Raw genomic sequence first — 19,077 nt, 5'->3', positions numbered from 1 at the left:
AGCCTCTTGGTTGGAAGGCCCGCGGCCGTTAAGGAATAACGACTAAACACTGATTATGGTTGCGTTTCGAAACTTTCATACGAGCTTTGTGTTTCGGAACTAATCAACACCACGTGCAGACAGAGACAATACTCAAACTATACTGCAATATTTTCTTTTATTTTAAATGTATCCAATAGATGCATACTAGGAGGGAAATTCCATTTCTTCCATCCAAAAGCCTTATAACGGATCTTAACGGATCTTCTCATCGTGCTCAAAGCGATAAGAACAGAATGAGAGCAATTACCAAGCCAGACCTTTTGAGATTGCTAGCAGCCACAACCACAGCCCCCCAATGCTTTCCAATTTATACCTAGCAAAATATCTACAAAACTTGTAGTTATAATTGAACTAGTAAATCAAAAAGTTTTATGTAAATGGGGTCTTTGTAATATTTGAGATCAATTGTGAGCAAACTGGAAAAATTTATCGCACTAACTTTCGAAAAAGGACCTCATACTTTTAACTTTCTGAATTTGAAATGTAAATTTCTGAACTTGAATTCTCGTTTTCTGAGGTTGATTTACAATTTTCTGCGCTTGAATTGAAATTTTTTCTGAACTTGAATTGTAACTTCCTGAATTTAAATCGAAACTCTGAACTTCAATTGTAATTTTTTAAACTTGAACTATTACTTTCTAAATTTCAAATGACATTTTCTGAATTGAAATTAAAATTTTTGAACTTGAATTGTAAGTTTCAAAACTTGAAATGGAAATTCTGAACATGAATTGTATTGTTCTCACCATCAACTGTTATTCCCTGAACTTCAACATTAACTTTCTGAACTTAAATTGGAAACTCTGAATTTTAATTTTAGATTCTGAAGTTAATTTGAAAACTCTAAATTTGAATTGTAATTTTCTGAACTTAAACTGGCAAAAGCTTGGTTCCGGGTCAGGAATGCCTCTTTAAAGCCAGCCCTAAACCAGTTAGTTCCCGAGGAAAAGATAACTAGGCCGCTGAAATAAATTAAGGCGTATCAATCCTCCTTCCCCGAATGTTCCGCCAGACCTCTCAATAGAATCAAGACTTGCTGTTTGGCTCTCTAGTTAAGTTCCAATTTATCTGGAGTATAGCAATCCTTCAGATAGCCTCATATGACATTTTCGTTTTAATCAACACAGGCTGAACCAGTTAAATCGATATTTGTGAATATGTTATGAAACAAATCGCAAAAGTCTATTGTGAATACACGAAGACCAACAAAATAGTTCATTTTTGGTTACAGTTTTTCTCAAACCAAACTGACAGGCGCTGCTTCAGTTAGCATGGAGAAAACGAGAATTTTGATAACTTATAGATAAGTGATAACCCTAATGTGATTTGTGTTCTCGCGATTTCTAGCAAAACGCTACATGCACTAGGCCATTGTAAAGGTTTACAAGTAAGATATGTATCAGCTGTTCGTTCACAGCTGCGCTCACCTGGAAGTTATTCGGCATCATTGTACTATTTTCGTTAACTTTTGAACGGTTGGAAAAACTTTACTTCCGTGTTTGGACTCTTGATGTTGATATAACTACGCAACTTTGTATTCTCCCTTTCTACAACTTTTATAAAATTTTCGATAGGTCCCATATAATACAAAATGTTTACAAAAAAATTTACAATCACAGCAACCCATGTCTCAAATTCCGCTCCTTTTGTCGCTAATTATTGCATCTCTGCGTCGATCCCGATTGCAGAAACTCCGAGACAATTTAGACACTTCGTTCAGTGCCAAACTCTCGTTCTACACTGGCTTGGCACTTCTGTTAGTTACGCACGACAGTGTGTTAGAAGGAAAGGGAAATAAACATATCTTACTTCTAAACCTATACAATGCATCAGCCACCAGCGGTCGCCGATTTTGTCTACTTCTAGCGCTACCAAAAAAAAAAAAAAAAAGAAGCCTTCTGCGCGCGAAGTTGTCAGAGTAACCAGGTATAGTAATATTTTAAAAAGCGTCCCCTTGAAGCTAAAAAAAATACGAAAAATAAAAATCATAAAGGGAATTTTCATGCCTCTAAAAATCTGAAAAAAACAAAAAAATAATTTCAAAAACTAAGCAATCTATTTTTATAGCAGAAATAGTAAATACAGCAGCGAACATGGAAATAGTAGTGGCAGGGAAAACTTATGTGAATTTTGCAATTGAAACTATGCGAACCCATATCGAAGTTTTTTTTTCGAAAATTCGAGAAAATTGTACGAAATTTTCGAACTTTTTATTAAGATTGTTTTTTTTTTTTGATTTTTCGCGAGTTTGCAGTTTTGTAGCCCAATCAATTTCTCGCAAAGTACAAGTTATAGGTCTCTCAAAATTTGCATTAATTTTTAAACAAATTTTTTTCTGAAGGGTGTCTTGGATTTTTTCATTACAAAGGGCGCATAGCTTTATTTTTTAAATAGAAGAAAATCTGAAATACCTTTCGGAAAAAAAGATTGTCAAAAATCAACATGACTTTTGAGAGACCTATAACTTGTTCTCTTTTGGACTAAAATTTGTTGGGCTACAAAACTGCGTACTCCGAAAACTAAATAAAAATTTCGAACTCTTCGAATATTTTTAAAACGCTTATATTAGCTTCACTTGTATGTATGCTTGTTTGTAACTCTCAAGGCTAGGCACGCAAAAGAGAGTTAGACCCATCCAGCGGCAATTATTGAAACGGTTAAATAACTCGCTACAAAACGAGTTGTGCTTAAAAGCGGAGACACGAACCTCTGTAGTACGGTGCTATCAACATCAAATATCTAAGTGGATCGTCACCATGTTTGCGTGTTTTTTAGTTTTTTAAACTATATTTATATTTTATTTTCGAATTTTTTCGAAAACGTTTTTCAAATTGGTTTCCATAGTTTCAGCTAAAAATTTCATGCAAGTTTTTTCCTAAACTGTCGAAAAAAAAATTTATTCACAAAATTTGATAAAAATTGCCAATTCTATAATTGTGTTCGCTGCTGTATCTAGTAACGATAGTGCTAAGCTGCATGAAGTTAAGTAGCAATCAACGAATTTTCATTGAAGATTTTCCTCGTGCCCTTTGATCTAGCATTCGTTAGTTTTCTTCATTTTTATTTTTTTTATGGTACGTTTGTGCTTTTTCTATGTTTGAAAATAGATTTTCGAAAATACGAACAAACGCATTTTCTCATATTGTGTGTAAATATGAGAAATATGGGAGCGTGTGCTGCCGAATGCCAAGTGATCGTAAACGATCTTTTTCTCACTCTCTCTCTTGCTCTCTTTCTCTCTTATCTTGTGCGCTAATTTTTGAAAACTTTTTCAATACACTTAGCATGCGTTCTTTTACTTAGTACAAACAACATGAGAGTTTTTCTTTATCTCAAAAACACTTTTCGCAGCATCGTAAGGTGTGTTTTCGCTAGTGTTGTTGCTTTCTTTGTCATATATGTATGTGTATATTTTACGAAAATCAAAAGAAAAGCGTTTTTCGAACATCATGTTGGCCGCAGCCGTCATATTATGCGCTCCAAAGCGTTTTTGAATTTGAAAATCATGTCAGTGGTCTCTGCGGAGGTTTCACGTTAGAACGTATTTTTCGGAAAGCAAAGCGAAAACTTTTTTTTTTAGTGTGTGTGAACCTAAACAATTTAATTTTGAAAAAAAAAAAAAAAAATGAAAATCTGTGCGTTATGAGTGTTGCGAAGACAAACAAAAAGAAAGAGTGTGAATTAAAAAATTTATTTCGAACTTTTTTTAAATTCTCCAATTTAGTATAAAGATTACCGGAATGTGTAATTTAACTGCTACTTTGGTTGAAAAAAAAAAAAAAAAATAAAGAATTTCAAAGCCTACAATTAAAAAATTGTTATGCGCTGAGTGAACGATAAGAAGCTAAAGAATTCTTACTGATGTGTGAGGTGTAATTATTTATGAGTTGAAAGTTATATTAAAAAAAAAAATGCTTTAAAAACTTTATAATTTGCTTTAACATTTGTATAAAGTAAATTAAAAAAAAATAAACAACCACGAAAGACACTAAAAAATAATCGAGCCGAACTAAACTTTAACACTTCAATAATAATTCCATTAATCGTTAGGAGCTTGTGTCTCATACGAAATATTTAGAAAAGAACATGCCTTAAATATAATAAAATAAAAAAACCAATTTAAAATATTTATAAAAAAACAAAATTCAGTTCTATTAAAATTTTTGACGTTTCTGTAACGAAAACGTAAACTCAAAGCGCATTGTAGTTCAAAATTTTCTGTGCCTAAGAAAATTAAATGAGCTTCCAGCAATAAGTATCTCAAGCTTGCCAGCTTCTAAGAAACACTTTTTGGCGTTTCGAAGATACTTTTCTTCTTTGTGGTAAATGCATTAAAAAAGCAATAGTGCAAGCAATACAAAATGAATTCAATCAGTAAGCTGCCGCCTCATTGATTTGGAATTGCTTTTCTATGAAAATGCTAAGTTTTGAAACTTCAAACACAATAACCATTCCATTAAGAACGAAAATTTGTTATTATAATTATTACTTTGCTAAAGTTGGCAACCATAACAATTATTATGGTTATGCGGATCGTTGAAGTGTGAAATTGAAAGTGCGAAAGTTTGATGTGAAAAGAGGCAATGCTTGAAAGTTTTAGTGCAATAAAAGGTGGGAGGTGAAAAACAGGTGTGAAAAAATTTCACAAAAATTTTAATTTTTAAAGAATATAAATATTTATTTAACACGTTTAATAAAATAATAAATAATTAAAGTTAAACAAATTGCAAAAACTAGAAGAAATTTAAAACAATAGCTCTGAAAAAAATTTGTTTGTAAATAAATCAAAAAATAAGTATAGAATAAACAAACAAACAGCTCAACGAAATGAAATTATGAACATGAAAATGCATTATTAAAAAATTAGAATTGTTTTAAATTTAAATTTGTTAAAAAATTAGTTAAATTTATTTTAAACAATTTAAAAAAATGTAAAAAGGACTGAAAAAAAAAGATTACTAAGAAATCTTCCAACTCTTTGAGTGTATGTAACTTAAAATAGGTTGTGAAGTTTTCAAGTTGATAACTTGAAGCAAAGCCCATAAAAAAGCTTTTGCTCAAAGATACGGCTAATATACCCTCCTCGAAAAGTTAAAACGCGATACATCTCTCATAAGTGATTTTACGTTTTGTGCCCTATAAGCTTTCAAAAACCAACTATCAAATGTTTACCTTGCGGCAATTAAGCCGGCTGTAATCCATCATTATAACTGTGGCTGCTTTATCGAGTGCGCCTTCGTGGCGATCATGCGGGTCATTGCTGATACGGATGAACCACCAGCAAAATGTTGCAGATATTGTGAGGGTGAGCAACAAAATTAGTGCAAAAATATATTATACATTTAAACATAATAGTAAATTGACTTAAAGCTGGGTTGGAGATAACGATTTCTCGAATTTGTTCGAGAAGAAATTTCTCGCGAATATGAGGTTACTCGCAAGACTCTCGAGTCTCGAAGTACTCGTAAGGTTTGCAGCATCTCGGCATTCAATTTAATCGCTCGAGTCTTTAAATTCTCGCTTGTATTGTATGTGGGAAGAAATCGTTAGTTCTAGAATGTATTGGACAAGTTCTGCACTCAGAAAAAACACATACAGCAGCGAAAACGAAATAAGCAGTGACAATTTTTATAAATTCGAAATTTTTTTATTTTAGATAATTTTTGAAAAATGTTTCATTCATTTTGTGACTAAAGTTATGCAAACCAGTTTCCAAAACGTTTTGTAAAAAATTCGAATATACGGAAAAATAGTATGCAGCTTTGTAGCCCAATAACTTGCGCTTCGAGATACCAAAATTGATTGAATTACATACAACACTGCATGCTCCAAAAAAAGAGGAACACTCTAAATCACACTAAATCAAATGTTCGAAATTTTCGAAAAATTTTCCCGAGTTTTTTAATTTTTTTCAAAACGTTTTTGCGATTGGTTTGTAAAGTTTTACTTACGAAAATGAAGGAGGATTTTCTAAATTATCTAAAATAAAAAATGGAGAACGTAATTAACGAAATTTGATAAAAATTGCTACTGCTATTTTCTTGTTCGCTGCTTTACTTCAAATGCAGAAAAACTTTATTTAAAAATTTCTTTTTTGGTTAATTATTGAGCTCAAGGCCGCAAGGATAAATAAAACACCATATATTTTGTGATATTATAATAATAAATAATAATTTATATAATTGGTCGATAACAGGAATAAACGAATGTACTTGATCGACTCACTTGATTTGAGAAATTTTTTATATGAAATGAGTGATAACCCAATTTTTGTATAAAACTTAGACTATTTTGAATGAAAGTTTTTCTAAAGTTTTTGTTTTGTATGTAAGGTATTACTACCCCTTTAGGAACCATCGCCTGGATCGTTTTCTATTTGCTTCATGGTGGCGCTTCGTATTCCACGTTTTGAAAGAGCCTTCCATTGTAAGTGCGTCTAGGTCCCGGTCTTTTGCTCTGGGTGTTGTTTCTACCAATCCGCTGATTTGTTGCTACTCTGGTGACCCCTTTGCATTTCTGCACATCGACAGTTAGATGTGACAGTGATTTGGCCGACGCCTTCCTCAAGTTTCTTTCGGTTCTGGCTCAATACCGAACTGTCTCCGTGAACGCACTCCGGCCTGTTATTCTGTACATGTATTCTTTGAATTACTCATGTTATGAGAGTATTATTATCTCGCCAACGTTTCTGGCGCTCGATGGTCCAGCATCAGTGATTAGTTTCGCTGTAAATTAGTAAGCGAAAATGAATAAAAAAAGTTAAAGAGGAAAATTGAGCAAACTGGCTATTTGACTGGCATTATGAACAAAACGTGTCTTCATCCATACCTCGAATCAACGGAGGTAAATACTGAAGGAATAAGTGGCAAAGTTAGACTTTGAATTATTATTAGAAGCCCTTGAATTATATTCAAATTAAGTATTCAAGCTTATAACCCATTTAAATTATTGTAACGAATTTTGGGGAATTCCTGATTATTCTGCACTTGCTGTTATAGTTCGCAGGTTAGGTAGAACTGGCCATTCCATGAGGACCTCACATAGACTGATTGAGTCCGTAGTGTTACCAGAAGTTTGTTTTAACGACCAAACTGAAAACCCCTATCAAAAACCAGACCTATGTTATAAAATAACTCCGTCCTCTTGACAAATACTAGAAGCTTCCTAGGACTTAAGCCACTTGCTGCTTCTAGATCTGACAGCTGTATCACTCCTAATAACTGGAGTCTTAGTCTGGCAAGTGCAGGGCACGAGCACAGAACGTGCTCGATCATTTTCTCCTCCAACCCGCACTTCCTACATCAGCTATCACTGACCAAGCCTAATGTAAAGGCATGTGACGCTAGAAGGCAGTGTTCAGTCAGAATACCCGTCATGAGTTTACAGTCCTCTCTTTTTACTGATAGAAGCTACTTTGTTAGTCTAAGGTTGTAAGACCTACACATAATCTTCGATACTTTACAGCCCCGCGCTTGAACCCACGCCTTTCCCGCTTGGTCGATCATGTGCACCTCTCGCCTTCGCTTAATCTCGCCCAGTCTAATTGGGACGTCTACGGATCAAGTTTCAAGGGATGCGCCATTTCTAGCTAGTTCGTCCGCTTTTTCATTCCCATCTATTCCCATATGCCCTGGGACCCAATATAGATGTATGCTTCTCCCTGTCCCGATTCTCTCCAGAGACTGCTTACACTCTAACACGCATTTAGATGCTATGCTATGCGAGATTATTTCTTTATTGTCGAAAAAATAACTCAAGTGCACTGTTTTTTATTAACAAACTACTTTGTTAGTAGTACTTCGCAATTAATTTACTTGCGTACTTTTGGGGTGTTGAAACCAAACTCATTGATTCTTCCTCAGCTTGCGCTGCTACCCGCTGTTTCCTGCTTCTCCTAGGGTCTAGACTTTTCACGAGCAACCTTCTCGAACAGTTGTTTATCTTATATATTATTTCTAATTGCTGTTTTAATGTGCAGGCCCCTTTTTCGCCCTTATTTGGAATCCAAATCTATAAATAACGTTTTGATTGTAAAGATAGAGATTCGTGCTATTAGCGAGCCTTGGGCATTATTGGTAATAGTGCTTTTTTTTTGATATATTTTATTTAAATAATTTGTTAAAAATAAACGATTGTAAGCACACAAAGAAATCTGTTTGTACTATGACACTATTGTGAATATTTTAATAGAACTTACGCTGTATTAGACGCAGTTGCTAACATTCGCCAGATGGCAGAGCAAGCGCATGTAAGTTTGTATTTTGTGCCCATATTCACGTTTGTCTTCTTGCTATACGCGTGTAGATGTGTGAGTAATAATTCTGCACTGCTGTTGTTTACATGTGTTTGTAATATCGTCTGAGCTCTTATGATCTCTCACTGTTGCCTTCTACGCTGTGTACATGCATGTGTGTATGTTTTCTCTTCTACGATCTTAGCTTTGCTTTTTACATGTGCGTGTGTGACTGCTTATTCGCTGCTTTTGGGCAGTTATTTACTAGCAGCATAATGATTTTGATACCTCGTGATCGCAAACGATATTGCATTTATATGAAGAACAACCTAAATGACACTGTTTCGGAACATATTTAGGCAATTCATAGACATCACAAGGTCTCCTTTTCGCCGTGCTTCAATAAAATTTTGTATTGGAAACCATGGAAACAACTCAAATCTTAAAATTTTACATGAATACGACACTCTTGTGAATTGCCGAAATGTTTTTTTAGTATTCTTAGAAAATTTCACAGAATTGATGCGATGTCTGAAAGAACTTAGTCGTGCTACAATTAGTGATAGAACGATACGAGTACTGAGTGAGTAGTATCAATACTTTACCAAAAAATACTCGAATGTTTTGTACTCGATGCTTTTTACCAAGTACTGAGTAAAGTATCGATACTTTACCTCGGTACTTTTCCCCGATACTTTACCGTGTCGATGGTTTAACTGTAACAAGGTATAGTTTACTAACACAATATATTTAACTCAAGATATCGTGGACATTGCTAATCCACCTTTCATTCAAAACGGTCTTTTGAAAATGGTGGAATTGGAGACGATTTCTGAACATGCTAGCTGCAACTTAATTAAAAAAAGCTGCCAACTCCATAAATTTTGAATACATTTTAAAATGTAGAATGTTAAGATACAATGGTGTTTCTTAATTCATTCATTTTAAAAATGTAATAAAGTTGCAAAAAAATTTAGCAAAAATGTTTTTTTGAAATTTTTTTTAAAGCTCGGAAAAAATGCTATAAAAATCATTTAAACTTTTTTTGTACGTTCAAATTTAGTGGCTTAATATTTATTGAAAAAAAGCATAAGGAAAAAAACTTTCCGACACCCTGTATAATCGCAATCCGTTTATATTTCGGTCACTTCTTTTGCACAGTAACGCCCCGATTCTAGTGTGGTAACAACATTCTTCACCACGGTAACGAAATCATGTGGAAACTTTTACACCCTTTTGGTATTCTACCCGCGAAAGTAGGCGGATAATTTTTTACCCACAAAAGTAGGTGGTTACATCGAAATAACCACACAACAGCTGTTGTTTAGAAAAAGGCAAAACTGAAAAATAAAGAATTGTAAGCGCAAATAAGTAAAGATAATAGTAAAAAAGTGTTGCCTCTTGCTATACATATTTGTTTACATTAGCTGTGTTTTTTTTACTTCTATATACGTTTACGCTTAAACTTTATATGGACTGCTAAGCGACAAACTTTAAATACACCTCTGAAATTGCTGCGCATAAAATTTGTCCTACTAAATTTCAATACGCATTATACTCAGATGTAACTGAAAAATGTGTTTATGTTTCACCCTCTACACTAATTCTATGTATTCTATGTGTGTCCACAATTCATAGCAACCGATTCAGCTATATGTTATACCCTATGGCCATCAGAGGGTTGTGTCTCCACTTTTCGGTAAACCCTGTGATGTAGCTAGTTATTTAACCACTGCCGCTGGATGGGTCTCGTAAGCATTATCTAAGCGAGGATAAGAGTTTTTTTACGCGCAAACGTAAACGTATACGCGTGTGTAAAAAACACGGCTATTATGTACTTTCACAGAATAAATTACAATATACCTATGTAGAAACTTATCATGCATAATATGCATATACACATCGTCCCGTTTATTCGTTAACCTCGTATCTAAAAGTAAGACGTTTTCGGTAAAGCGAACACGGTAGCCACACCATGTTTTCATTTGGGACCAAAATTCAACGAAAAAAAGTGTTTTATTTTATTAGTATAAAATAAAAAATTTTAGGATGTTTCCATATAAAATTTTACTAAAAATAGTGAAGACTTTCCTTTAATTCAAGCTGAACAAACAAATATATGTTCATGCATCCAAAAATGGTACTATATTTTGACATAGGATAAGTCTAAGTCTTCCACCTAGTTTTGGTCACAAAGCGCTTGGTTCTAGCATTATGTTGTTGATTGCAATGAAATAAAATGTATAGTGCAGTTAGGTTTTAGTAAGAAACGGTTCAAAATTTGCGTTCTGGTGTTGCCGAACTATGTATGTGAAAAACTCAGTAAAACATAAATAAAACTGGCAATTTTTTAGTACTATTTTTATAGAGCTTACTTTTTCCCTTAACGTTTAAATTTCATATCAGAGCCTAGATTCAGTAAGTGTGAGTTTTGATCCCAGGCCTCAGGGGTTCTGCTAGCACCTACGGGAATAATTTTATACAAAACATTTCTTCCGAAATCAAATCTCTTTTGCATTTGCTTCCTTCTGTCTTCGAGTTAAAATATTTCTTTTGCCAAGGTACTTAGTTTTCAATTCCTTGAACTTATTGAGCTGGGTAAAAAAGATTTAAATATCAAAGTGCCAAACGAGAATTAATGCATAGAATTTCTTTGTATAAGTTTTGAAAGTGTTAAGCTCACGGCAGAGTGCTCGCTATAAGCCTAGCATAGCTAATAGAAGCAATTTTTATTTTCATATATTTTACATAGTGTTGTATAAACGATCGAAATATCTAGCCGTTATTAATATTATTGTAACGAATTTTACTTGCAAATCCTCTTATTTGCCCTTCTGCTAAGTTCGAATCACTAAACTGTTGAATAAATAACTCCAATATTGAATAATGGAAAATGGCCTTTATTAAAGTACTTCACAATAACACTTATACTTTGCAACTAGCTTGCTTAACAACCAAACTGTGTGATAGTTCAAATGAAACTCTACTATTGCCCGCCAGATTGCGTGCTTAATCAATAACTGCTTGATAGCTCAACTCAAACTGAATTCCAGCGCCTCTACATTTGCTGCCTTTTATACCCTCTGATTTCAACGTTCGCATGTTCTAGGAGCTTCCATTTCCAGAATCTACTAGTTTCCATCAGCTCTCAAACTTCTCAGCTGTAACTACAATTGCACGATTTTATAGCTTCCCTCATTGCATACTTTCAGGAGTATCTCAGATATATGCATGTGTTTGTGCATTGATTCTCCGCTGCCCGTATACGTACATGGTACATATGTGTAGACGCAATTATTGTTTCGTTTATGTAGATACATAATGATTGATCTATGGATGTGCATGATATCACTGTTTACCATCGGCTTAGAGATAGCAGCACCCCTTAGTTTTGCTAATATTCGTAACATTATGATAAGACAACACTTTTTTTTTGATGCGTCGGTTATTTCATCAACAATTAACGACAATGTGTTTGCCAACACTTTTATTTTTAATGCCTGGCATAAATTATATTCTAGGTGAAATGTTATTGTTCTGGTACATTTCATTGACTGAGCAAAATTCAAAATTATATGGGGGCTAACGAAAGTGTTGCGAATTTTTGGGCAATATTGTGAATTTTTACCTGAGTGAAAAAGAAAGAAAAGTACCAATCGTGGCTACTGCCTAAAAAGGGCCAAAATAGAAGAAAAGGGACCAGCGGACCAAATGGGGTTGGAAGGCACCATTTTTGGTCCAAATGGACCATAGTGGCAACCGTGAAAGCGAATAAAACTACCTTTCAAATTTCTCCACAGACACTGGTGAGTTTTTCGGTGATGACAGCGTTACCACTTGGGCCAGAATCGCGGATAAAAGCAGTGGTAACGATATTCGGTTACATAATGTTCTGGGTACTATTTTATCGGTAACGCTCAGAATCGGGGCGTAAGGGTACATGTCTTGACAACATTTACACTAACTAGGTATGAAGCCCCATATCCGGGGGCACGCAGCTTGGTATATCAAGTTTGATGTCACCCGAACTTAAGCTTCCTTACTTATTTTCTGCTCAATTTAAAATAAATGTACGATCTCATTTAAAACAAAAAAACAAAGTTTCTTCGCCTTTGGCAGTAAACCCGAAGTACTCAATTGGATCGAGTATGCTCGATACCTTTTACTGAGTATGAGTACTAGCATCGATACTTTGATCCGAGTATTTTAACTGAGTACAGGTATCGATACTTTTTGTAAAAGTTCTATCACTAGCTACAAGTAACTTCTCACCATTGTGCGCCTTCGATTATTTTCTTCCATTCATTCTACGTGCTACTGTTCACATATAAAATTCCATTTTGGTTACAATTATTATCATTAAATGAGTATAAAAATATTAACAAAATTTTAAAATTTCTAACAACATTTTCAAGGTAGCTGCTGCTATATAAACAAGTTCGTTTATCTAAATTGGCCAGCAACACACACCTTCATAGTTATAATGGAAAATTCTAAAATTTTAAACATTTCTTGTTTATTTTCTTTTTCGCAGCTCTCACTGTTGTTGTTGGAATTACTAAGCTTGTTAGCATTTTTGAAATACATTGCCTTTTTATACTCAGTTGAGCAGAGCTCACAGAGTATATTAAGTTTGATTGGATAACGGTTGGTTGTACATATATAAAGGAATCGAGATAGATATAGACTTCCATATATCAAAATAATCAGGATCGAAAAAAAATTTGATTGAGCCATGTCCGTCCGTCCGTCCGTCCGTCCGTCCGTCCGTCCGTCCGTCCGTCCGTCCGTCCGTCCGTTAACACGATAACTTGAGTAAATTTTGAGGTATCTTGATGAAATTTGGTATGTAGATTCCTGAGCACTCATCTCAGATCGCTATTTAAAATGAGCGATATCGGACTATAACCACGCCCACTTTTTCGATATCGAAAATTTCGAAAAACAGAAAAAGTGCGATAACTCATTACAAAAGGCAGATAAAGCGACGAAACTTGGTAGATGGGTTGACGTTATGACGCAGAATAGAAAATTAGTAAGATTTTGGACAATGGGCGTGGCACCGCCCACTTTTACAAGAAGGTAATTTAAAAGTTTTGCAAGCTGTAATTTGGCAGTCGTTGAAGATATCATGATGAAATTTTGCAGGAACGTTACTACTATTACCTTATATGTGCTAAATAAAAATTAGCAAAATTGGATGAAGAACACGCCCACTTTTTAAAAAAAAATTTTTTTAAATTCAAATTTTAACAAAAAATTTAATATCTTTACTGTATATAAGTAAATTAAGTCAAAATTCAACTCCAGTAATGATATGATGCAACAAAATACAAAAATAAAAGAAAATTTCAAAATGGGCGTGGCTCCGCCCATTTTCATTTAGTTTGTCTAGAATAATTTTATTGCCATAAGTCGAACAAAAATTTACCAATCCTTCTCAAATTTGGTAGGAGCATAGATTCTATGACGGTAACTGTTCTCTGTGAAAATGGGCGAAATCGGTGGAAGCCACGCCCAGTTTTTATACACAGTCCACCGTCTGTCCTTCCGCTCGGCCATTAACACAATAACTTGAGCAAAATCCGATATATCTTCACTAAACTTAGCCCACGTACTTACCTGAGCTCACTTTTTCTTGGTATAAAAAATGGGCGAAATCTGACCATAACCACGCCCACTTTATCGATATCGAAAATTACGAAAAATGAAAAAAATGCCATAATTCTATACCAAATACGAAAAAGTGATGAAACATGGTAACTGGATTGGTTTATTGACGCAAAATATAACTATGGAAAAAACTTTGTAAAATGGGTGTGACACCTACCATATTAAGTAGAAGAAAATGAAAAAGTTCTACAAGGCGAAATCAACAGCCCTTGGAATCTTGGCAGGAATACTGTTAGTGGTATTGCATGTATAAATAAATTAGCAGTACCCGACAGATGATTTTCTGGATCACCTGGTCCACATTTTGGTCGATATCGCGAGAACGCCTTCACATATACATCTAAGGGCCACTCGCTTTTAAAACCCTCATTAATACCTTTAATTTGATATCCATATCGTACAAAAACATACCAGAGTCACCCCTGTCCCACCCTAATGGCGATATCTCGAAAAGGCGTCCACCTATAGACCTAGTGTCCACTCCCTCTTAAAATGCTCAGTAACACCTTTCGTTTGATACCCATATCGTACAAACATTCTAGAGTCACCCCTGGCCCACCCTAATGGCGATATCTCGAAAAGGCGTCCACCTATAGACCTAATGCCCACTCCCTTTTAAAATGCTCAGTAACAGCTTTCGTTTGATACCCATATCGTACAAACATTCTAGAGTCACCCCTGGCCCACCCTAATGGCGATATCTCGAAAAGGCGTCCACCTATAGACCTAGTGTCCACTCCCTCTTAAAATGCTCAGTAACACCTTTCGTTTGATACCCATATCGTACAAACACATTCTAGAGTCACCCTGGCCCACCCTAATGGCGATATCTCGAAAAGGCGTCCACCTATAGACCTAATGACCACTCCCTCTTAAAATGCTCAGTAACACCTTTCGTTTGATACCCATATCGTACAAACATTCTAGAGTCACCCCTGGCCCACCCTAATGGCGATATCTCGAAAAGGCGTCCACCTATAGACCTAATGTCCACTCCCTCTTAAAATGCTCAGTAACACTTTTCGTTTGATACCCATATCGTACAAACATTCTAGAGTCACCCCTTTCCCACCCTAATGGCGATATCTCGAAAAGGCGTCCACCTATAGACCTAATGCCCACTCCCTCTTAAAATGCTCAGTAACACCTTTCGTTTGATACCCATATCGTACAAACATTCTAGAGTCACACCTGGCCCACCCTAATGGCGATATCTCGAAAAGGCGTCCACCTATAGAACTAAGGATTACTCCCTTTTAAAATACTCATTACCACCTTTCATTTGATACCCATATCGTACAAACACATTCTAGAGTCACCCTGGCCCACCCTAATGGCGATATCTCGAAAAGGCGTCCACCTATAGACCTAATGCCCACTCCCTCTTAAAGTGCTCAGTAACACCTTTCGTTTGATACCCATACCGTACAAACATTCTAGAGTCACCCTTGGTCCAGCTTTATGGCGATATCTCGAAAAGGCGTCCACCTATAGAACTAAGGATTACTCCCTTTTAAAATACTCTTTACCACCTTTCATTTGATACCCATATCGTACAAACACATTCTAGAGTCACCCTGGCCCACCTTAATGGCGATATCTCGAAAAGGCGTCCACCTATAGACCTAATGCCCACTCCCTCTTAAAATGCTCAGTAACACCTTTCGTTTGATACCCATATCGTACAAACATTCTAGAGTCACCCTTGGTCCACCTTTATGGCGATATCTCGAAAAGGCGTCCACCTATAGAACTAAGGATTACTCCCTTTTAAAATACTCCTTACCACCTTTCATTTGATACCCATATCGTACAAACACATTCTAGAGTCACCCCTGGCCCACCCTAATGGCGATATCTCGAAAAGGCGTCCACCTATAGACCTAATGCCCACTCCCTCTTAAAATGCTCAGTAACACCTTTCGTTTGATACCCATATCGTACAAACATTCTAGAGTCACCCCTGGCCCACCCTAATGGCGATATCTCGAAAGGGCGTCCACCTATAGACCTAATGCCCACTCCCTCTTAAAATGCTCAGTAACACCTTTCGTTTGATGCACATATCGTACAAACACATTCTAGAGTCACCCCTGGCCCACCCTAATGACGATATCTCGAAAAGGCGTCCACCTATAGACCTCATGCCCACTCCCTCTTAAAATGCTCAGTAACACCTTTCGTTTGATACCCATACCGTACAAACATTCTAGAGTGACCCCTGGCCCACCCTAATGGCGATATCTCGAAAAGGCGTCCACCTATAGACCTAATGCCCACTCCCTCTTAAAATGCTCAGTAACACCTTTCATTTGATTCCCATATCGTACAAACACATTCTAGAGACACCCCTGGTCCACCTTTATGGCGATATCTCGAAACGGCGTCCACCTATGGAACTAAGGATCACTCCTTTTCAAAATACTCATTAACAGCTTTCATTTGATACCCATATCGTACAAACACATTATAGAATCACCCCTGGTCCACCTTAATGGGGACATCTCGAAAAGGCGTCCACCGATAGACCTAAGGCCCACTCCCTCTTCAAATGCTCAGTAACACCTTTCATTTGATACCCATATCGTACAAGCAAATTTTAGAGTCAGCCCTGGTCTACCTTTATGGCGATATCCCTAAATGGCGTTCATCCATAGAACTATGGCCTACTCTCTCTTAAAATACTCTTTAATACCTTTCATTTGATACACATGTTATACAACCACATTCCAGGGTTACCCCAGATTGATTTTCCTTATTTTGTCTCCATAGCTCTCAACTGAGTATGTTATGTTCGGTTACACCCGAACTTAGCCTTCCTTACTTGTTATGATTATATTCATTTATTTATTTTGATAGATTTTTTTATTAGTAATTTTGCAGCTGTTGAGGCATTAGCTAACATAAATTCAAACAATGTCTGCATTTTAATCGCAAAGTATTAGAGATGGCGGCTAAGTTTTTATTGAAATCATAAAAATTTGTTTACAAAACATATAAATATACGTGTATGTTTTGCGCCTTATTTTATATTCTTGTATCTTTGTGTATAAGTAGCAGTTGTAACATTTAAAATGTTTATTTTTATACATTCTAATGTTATTAATTGGTTTTAAAAAAGATAGCACAGTCTCATAACTTTTGCCCCCAATTTCTAAAAATATTTGGAAAAAATTTCGGTCACATAACAACCAAGGATACAAGTTGTTTGTTTAATGAAAAAAAAAAGGTTTATAACACTCAGAAAATAGAAAACATAATTTAGTTTATAAAACCTTTTTTATGTGAAAAAGATTTCTCTTTGTTAGCGAATTTTTCCATGAATGCAGTAAACACTTACTTTGTTTTCAACTAACTTACCAGGAAGAAACCGTTGAGCACGTCTCATATTGTCCTGCGCTCGGGCGATTAAGGCTCCAACTACTAGGGGCGGCAGAAAACTTCTAATATTTGCTAAGAGGACGTATTTATTCTATAACATAAGTTCTCTAACCTAATTTGCGGTTTTGCTTTTGGTCGTCAAACCAATTCTGGTAACACTATAGAAACACTCAGTTTATGTGAGGTCATTATTGACCGGCCACTTCAACCGAACTTGCATATCTATCAGCTGATTAACAGTTTATCTTTTTTTTTTTGAAACACCGAAATTTTTCTCTGCTGGCGCAGGACCAGCCTTTTTTGTAAAATTTAGATGCTTTATCAGTCAGTCTCGATTTAAAAATTCGTTTTATTTTGTATAACTCTAACATTGTCCCTTATCCCATTTATTTTCCACTACTTTTTCTCTGCCGTTTTTCTTCCATTTCTCCTTACTTAATTTTCCCTTCTACATTCTTATACCTCTCACCTGCCCTCCAACTCGCCCCGTGCCTCTATTCTCCTTTTCTGCTTCTTCCGCTGGATTTCTCTCCCCCTATACCCATCTCTGCTTTTCCCCTCTTTTTGCTTACGTCATTCGCCCTTACCATGGGTCTCCTCCATCCTTCTAGATGTTCCTTTCCCTTTTCCTCTCCGTCTATCTATCCCGTGCCACCGCTCTCTATATTCCTCTTTCCTCTCTCTCCATCTCCCTATCGAAATAAGAAAACGATTTTTTCAAAAAGACCCAACTTCGCCCACTCCCTAAAAAAGTATCCAAAGTATCAACTCGCCGAAAAGCAAAATATTTGCAAAATTTCAAGCAAACCGCATTGTCAGATTATTGTAATGTCATAACGAGTAAAAAATCAAACTGATCGCCACTCCTGCTTTACGCCGCTTTTTATAGAGCTGTAACGCGTCAATTTCTACACATTGATACCTTTATGAGTCTCTAGATTGTTCACGCATAACACCATGGAGTTTTCGATCGTTTATTTATCTCTTATTCTTCTGGAAGCATTTTTTGTTGACGCTGCTGCCTTCGCTGCTTCATACATTTGTATGTCTTGCTTTCGTTATCTGGTGACTCTGTTGTATCGTTGTTGTTGTTGTTGTAGCGATAAGAACACCCCCTAAGGCCCTGGGGAGTGTTACCTATGTTGATGGTCCTTTGTCGGATGCAGATCGGGTACGTTCCGGTACCAAGCCCGACCATCTCGGGAACGATTTGTCATGACCACATGCGACCTTCTAGGCCATAACGCCCTCCCACCCCCTACATCTATGAGGAGTTCGGGGTCGCAAGAGCCTCGGCTGCTAAAGAAACAGGATCCGCCACGAGTAGGTGACGTTGACAATGGGGTTGGCGAAGCTATATATTGCGCTGGCAACCCCTTGAAAGGATTGCGCTACGCAACACCTTGAATCAATTTGGTATTTTAGTCACCTCTTACGACAGACATAGCTGCCGCGGGTATATTCTAGCCCCCTAACCCGCTGGGGTTCGTTATCGTTGTGGCAGTGTTTGTTTATTAATAGAGCGAAACCTGCATAGTGATGTCCGCTATTAGATAACATTTGCCAAAATACTTTAAAAAATAAGAAGGAAAATAATTAATTACATGACTACTAGAAACTGGAAAATACCACCACAAATAAAATAAAGTAACAATTTACACAAACTTAAAAAAAATCACACATATAATTTTGTTTACTGCTAAGTGCACTGGAGCTCCCATACACAAGATAAAAATTTCCGCCACAAA

At 36.0% G+C, this 19,077-nt stretch overlaps 1 protein-coding gene across 4 annotated transcripts in view; it reads left to right on the top strand.

Moving 5' to 3' along the window:
* Positions 1–2,280: 2,280 nt before the first annotated feature.
* Positions 2,281–19,077, top strand: part of Mrtf (Myocardin-related transcription factor) — a 671,490-nt gene continuing 654,693 nt past the window's right edge. For all 4 annotated transcript variants that reach the window (XR_010953535.1, XR_010953537.1, XR_010953536.1 and 1 more), the window contains exon 1: positions 2,281–5,347. Coding sequence is in view for 1 of the 4 variants with exons in the window: in XM_067787886.1 (XP_067643987.1) it covers positions 5,290–5,347 (58 nt within the window). In the remaining 3 variants the exon portion in view is untranslated. The remainder of the gene's footprint in view (positions 5,348–19,077) is intronic.

The sequence above is a fragment of the Eurosta solidaginis genome, chromosome 5, assembly GCF_040869045.1.
Source record: "Eurosta solidaginis isolate ZX-2024a chromosome 5, ASM4086904v1, whole genome shotgun sequence".
NCBI lineage: Eukaryota > Metazoa > Arthropoda > Insecta > Diptera > Tephritidae > Eurosta > Eurosta solidaginis.
This window is presented reverse-complemented; position numbering and strand designations above follow the sequence as displayed.